Here is a 4,800-nt window from a genome sequence, read left to right as displayed (position 1 = left end):
AGATTCAACCCACCCTCTTTGAAAGGATGGCACACCATATGCCAACTGATAGAGGCCCCTTTAGCATTCATTTCAGGTCCATCCCAAAGAAATCTCATAAACAATCTATCCAACTCATGAACAACTCTCTTAGGCAGCACAAAAACACTGAACCAGAAAATCACCATACCATTAAGCACTGATCTAACCAAAGTCAGCCTACCTGCATAGGAAAGGAACCTCATCTTCCAAGACTTGATCTTACCAAGCACCCTATCAATCAAAGGCTGGCAATCAGAGTAGCTCAACCTAGAGGAGATAAGAGGAACCCCTAGATATCTAACAGGCAGAGAAGCACTATTAAACCCAAGGCTCTCTTGAATGGCAGCCATACTGTCAGCATTCACCCCAGCAGCAAAAATAGAACTCTTGGCCTTGCTTACTCTCAGGCCAGTACATGAGAAAAAGACATCAAGGACTTCAGCAAGAGCCTTGGCTGAACCCATATCACCCTTCATAACACAAGAAGGTCATCAACAAAGCTCAAATGTGTTAGCAAAGGGTCCTTACATTTGGTCAAATGTTTTTCTCACTTGACTGACCCTTTGCCCTTTTGAATCTCAAGAACTCTTTCTTAGATTCCTTCCTTCGAATCTCAAGAACTGTTTCTTAGATTCGATGTTTCCGTGTGTTCTGCTCAGTAGTTCATAACAATCTGAGTGACTCATCTAAGGTCTTATCTATCTTTGTTCAATCGACATTGAATTGGGTGATAGATGAATTATGTTGTCTTCCATTCAGATTGCCTTGGAGGTCTCGTACCTCTCCATTTATGACCTCTGTAGGAACCTCTTCCTCAGTTTATCTTAATGGTCGTGCTAGCATCCATTACTCTTTCAAAGAGAATGTTATGAGATTGGGATTGGGTATTCTAGTACGCTTTCCTTTTGAATCTGAGAACTATTCTCTGACTCACTCTTCTATTCTAGGAAGTTGATCAGCACCTCCCTTAGGTCTGATTCAATATTGAACCTGTTTCCTTGCGTCATCTTAAAACTATATAAAAGAATTGTAAAGCTTTAAACTCGTTATCGTTTTTGGAAAAATTCAGTTTTCCCACATTAAACCGTCCCCGATTGAATAACGTGATTCCAAGATCCCAGATCTTCGGAGTAAAGCGGACTAGGGCCTTACCCTCCACTCCGTCAATCCAGGTGAGTGAACTACTTCACTGATCATACTCTTATGACTCTTGGTTGATAGATTTCATTGATGAATGACTAATCTATCCTCTTGCCTCGAGTATCCAAACCTCTTTTGGTGATCTCGTTGAGTAAAACCATTTAGACGTGTAGACCCCTGTAACGAGTCTGGCCACTTAGCTCCAAGATAGAGGAGGTACTCTGCGAAGGCCGACCCACCTTCCTCGATCGAGGGTTCAAAGGGTGTCTTAGTCTGGGTAGGTATTTACTCAAAATTACTTTTGGGGACTTTTACGCTAGTCTGGCGTTTGTTATAGTGAACTACTTAGCCTAGAAAAAACTTTGAGTTAAGAGGAGAGAGAAAGTCCCGGGTGGTAGGCGCGATTTTCTAGGGTTTTCTTTTCTTTCTTTCCGGCAAGTGGCGGCGGCTGAGGGGATTCCTGGTTTGTGGGGTTTGTTTTTCCCATTGGTCTGGCGGCTGGGGAACTGTTGTTGATGCTCCCTCCTGCTTCTAGGGAGGGAGCAGGAGAGGATTTTTATCATCTTGGCTCTGGTTTGGGGGATGGAGAAGGTTTGAAGGCGAAAAAGGATTCGAATATGGGGAGGGGTGGTTCTAGCTGGGCTTCTTTGTTTCATCCTGAGGAGAAGAAGTATCGTGCGAAGTTGGAGTATTCCCCTCCAGTGGTGGGGGAAGATAGTGAGTTACCGGAGATTTTGCTTGATGAGTTTGAAGAGGAGATTCAGGAGTGTGAAAACCTGTTGATTGGCTCTTTTGTTGGACAGCGTCTTCCATTTCATCTTGTTCGAAGGATCCTTCTGGATCGATGGAAGCCAAGAGGGTCTATGTTCTTAACTACTCATGGTGATGCAGCCTATATTATTAGATTTAGCTTGGAGGAGGATAGACAAAGAATTTTAGATATGGATCCTTTGTTTATTATGAATAGATTGTTCTTTGTGAGGCCTTGGCAGCTGTTCATTGAGGAGGATGTAGCTGCTATGGAGTCTATTCCTATTTGGGTGTGTTTCCGCAATGTTCCTGTCTTTCTTTGGAATCCTAAAGGGCTAGCCAAGATAGCTAGCTTCTTGGGTAAGCCTATTATGATGGATGAGCCTACTGCGAGAAGATCTCGTATGGGTTATGCTCGAGTTTGTGTCGAAATTCCTAAGGAGTGTGTCATGCCTGAGGTAATCTCTTTCTCTGTTAAGAATGCTAGAATCATTAATATTCATGTTGATTATGCGTGGAGGCCTATGAAATGTAAAGGTTGTGGTGCTTTTGGGCATAGTGAGAGCAAGTGTACCTCTTCTGTTCGACCTAAGGCTTCTGAGAAGGCTAATAATGATAATAGTAATGTTAATATGGGATCAGGTAAGGGGGTAGCTCCTGTTAGTAACCCAGCTCGAGATAAGGGTGTGGCACCTGAGGTGACCCCTTCAAAGAGCTCTGTTTCTCTATTGGGTACTACTTGTGTTCAGGGATTGACTTCCCTTGGGGAGTCCTCTGCAAAAAGTAGTGATGGAGCTACTTCTTTATTTGCTGCTCAACAGGACAATATGGACGAGGGGGAATGGACTGAGGTGAGGAATGGTAAGAAAAACAAGAAGCTAGATGGGGCTAGGAGACTTGCTGCTCCAGCTGCTCTGGATGAAGGTGGTCAGGTTAAGTCTGCTAAGAGACTGTGTGTTGTTGATCCTTGTAAGGGTATTCTTGATGAGGACATGATTAAGAGTGATGACCCTGGGGGGGAGATGAGGATATGGAGGTTCCTGGAGCTCAGTTTGGTTCAGCTGGTGTTGCAACTAAGGTTGCTATGTTCAGTGGACCTGGAGTTGGTGGTCAAAAGAAGCTAGGGGGAAGAGTAGAGGCCCCATTCGAATTCTTAATGATTAGTTTTGGTAGCTGGAATGTAAGGGGATTGAATGATTCCCTTAGAATAAAAGAGGTGATTAAGTTTATTAGGAGTAATAACTTGGGGCTGTGTTGTGTGTTGGAGACTCATGTCAAGAAGCAGAATAAGGACAAAGTGAGGCAATCTCTTATGCCTACTTGGTCTTGGCTACATAACTATGAGTGTGATGACAATGGGAGAGTTTGGTTACTTTGGGATTCTTGCCAAATGAATATTTCTTTGATCTCTGTTATGGATCAAAGTATTACTGTTCAGGTGAGCTTGAGGGATGGCAGGTCCTTTTTGCTATCTTGTGTTTATGCCAGGAATATTGTGGTTGAGAGGAGGAGTCTTTGGGCTGAATTGAGGAGTATATCTCAAACTTATGAAGGTCCATGGTTGGTGATGGGTGACTTCAATGCTGTTTTGGAACTGGAGGAGAAGATGGGGGGAGGGGTGGCCAGGCCAAGGGATATGCTGGATTTTAAGGACTGTGTGAGGGATTCTCTCCTTTTTGATTGTCCTTTTTCTGGTTGTTTTTATACTTGGACTAATATGCAAATGGGAGATAACTTTACTGCTTTGAAATTGGATAGAGCTTTAGTTAATATTGAGTGGGTGCTACTCTTTTCTTCTGCTAAGGCTGAGTTTTTGCCTCAGGGTGTCTCTGATCACTCTCCTTGTATTGTGAGTTTGTTTGAGGAGGTTCATGTTGGACCTAGGCCTTTTAAATTTTTCAATTGTTGGACTGAGGAGGAAGGGTTTATGAAGTTGGTTGCTGATGCCTGGAAGGTGAAGGTTACAGGTAATCCTATGTTTAGATTGGTGAGTAGGCTGAAGAAGGTGAAGGCAGCACTCTTAGTCTGGAAGAAGAGAAGATTTCTTGATTTCTCTACCAAAGTTGAAGTAGCTAGAAGTAGTATGGTGGCTGCTCAAACTAAAGTTCATGGGAACCCTCTTTGTGATCAGTCTAGGAGAGAGGAAAGGGAGGCTGTGGCTAATTTTTCCAAAATGGCTAGAATGGAGGAAGCAATGCTGAGGCAGAAGGCAAGGGTCCAGAAGATTGATTTGGGAGATGGTAATACTAGGTTTTTCCATGCTTCTTTAAAGGAGAGGAAATCTAGGAATAATATCCCTTTCCTTTATAATGACTTGGGAGAGAAGGTGGTGAGAGCTGACTTGGTTGCACAGGAGTGTGTTGAGTTTTATCAACACATGTTTGGTGTTTCTAACTATGAAGGAGTTCCTGCTAATTTAGAATCTATGGAGTTTGCTTCTGTTTTGCAGGATAGTGAAGCTGATCAGTTGATTAGAAGAGTGACTAGGGAGGAAGTGATGTAGGCTCTGGCTACCATAGGGGCAGATAAATCACCTGGCCCTGATGGCTTCACCTCACACTTCTTTAATGCTTGCTGGGACATTGTTGGAGATGATTTTGTGGAGGCTGTGCAAAGATTTTTTTCCTCAGGTAAGCTGCTGGGTGAGGTTAACTCCACCTTAGTGACTCTTGTGCCTAAATCTAAGAATGCCTCAAGAATTGCTGAGTTTAGACCTATCTCTTGTTGTAACACTGTGTATAAGTGTATTACCAAAATCCTGACCTTGAGAATGAAGGAGTTTATTTTCAAATTGGTTAGTCCTTGTCAGTCTGGGTTTATTTCTGGGAGATGTATTCAAGATAATATTCTCCTTGCCCATGAATTGGTTAGAGATTATCACAAGTCCAT

The 4,800-nt window shown here is 43.0% G+C and overlaps 1 protein-coding gene across 1 annotated transcript; it reads left to right on the top strand.

Annotated features, from left to right (window-relative positions):
- Positions 1-1,676: 1,676 nt before the first annotated feature.
- LOC147567800 (uncharacterized) lies at positions 1,677-4,414 on the top strand. The gene is made up of 2 exons (XM_086658343.1): positions 1,677-2,886; positions 2,973-4,414. The coding sequence occupies exons 1-2, from the start codon at positions 1,677-1,679 to the stop codon at positions 4,412-4,414; spliced, it is 2,652 nt and encodes an 883-aa protein (XP_086514469.1).
- Positions 4,415-4,800: the final 386 nt, after the last annotated feature.

This window comes from Eschscholzia californica, unplaced genomic scaffold (genome assembly GCF_041429995.1).
Source record: "Eschscholzia californica isolate CP2 unplaced genomic scaffold, dmEscCali1.0.p SCAF_1, whole genome shotgun sequence".
NCBI classification, from domain to species: Eukaryota; Viridiplantae; Streptophyta; class Magnoliopsida; order Ranunculales; family Papaveraceae; genus Eschscholzia; species Eschscholzia californica.
This window is presented reverse-complemented; position numbering and strand designations above follow the sequence as displayed.

Excerpts from the sequence above, each read along its gene's own strand:
- LOC147567800 (XM_086658343.1), top strand. The coding sequence starts at position 1,677 with ATGCTCCCTCCTGCTTCTAGGGAGGGAGCAGGAGAGGATTTTTATCAT. Across the intron at positions 2,887-2,972 it reads TGTTGTTGATCCTTGTAAGG|CTGGTGTTGCAACTAAGGTT; the intron begins GTATTCTTGATG and ends AGTTTGGTTCAG.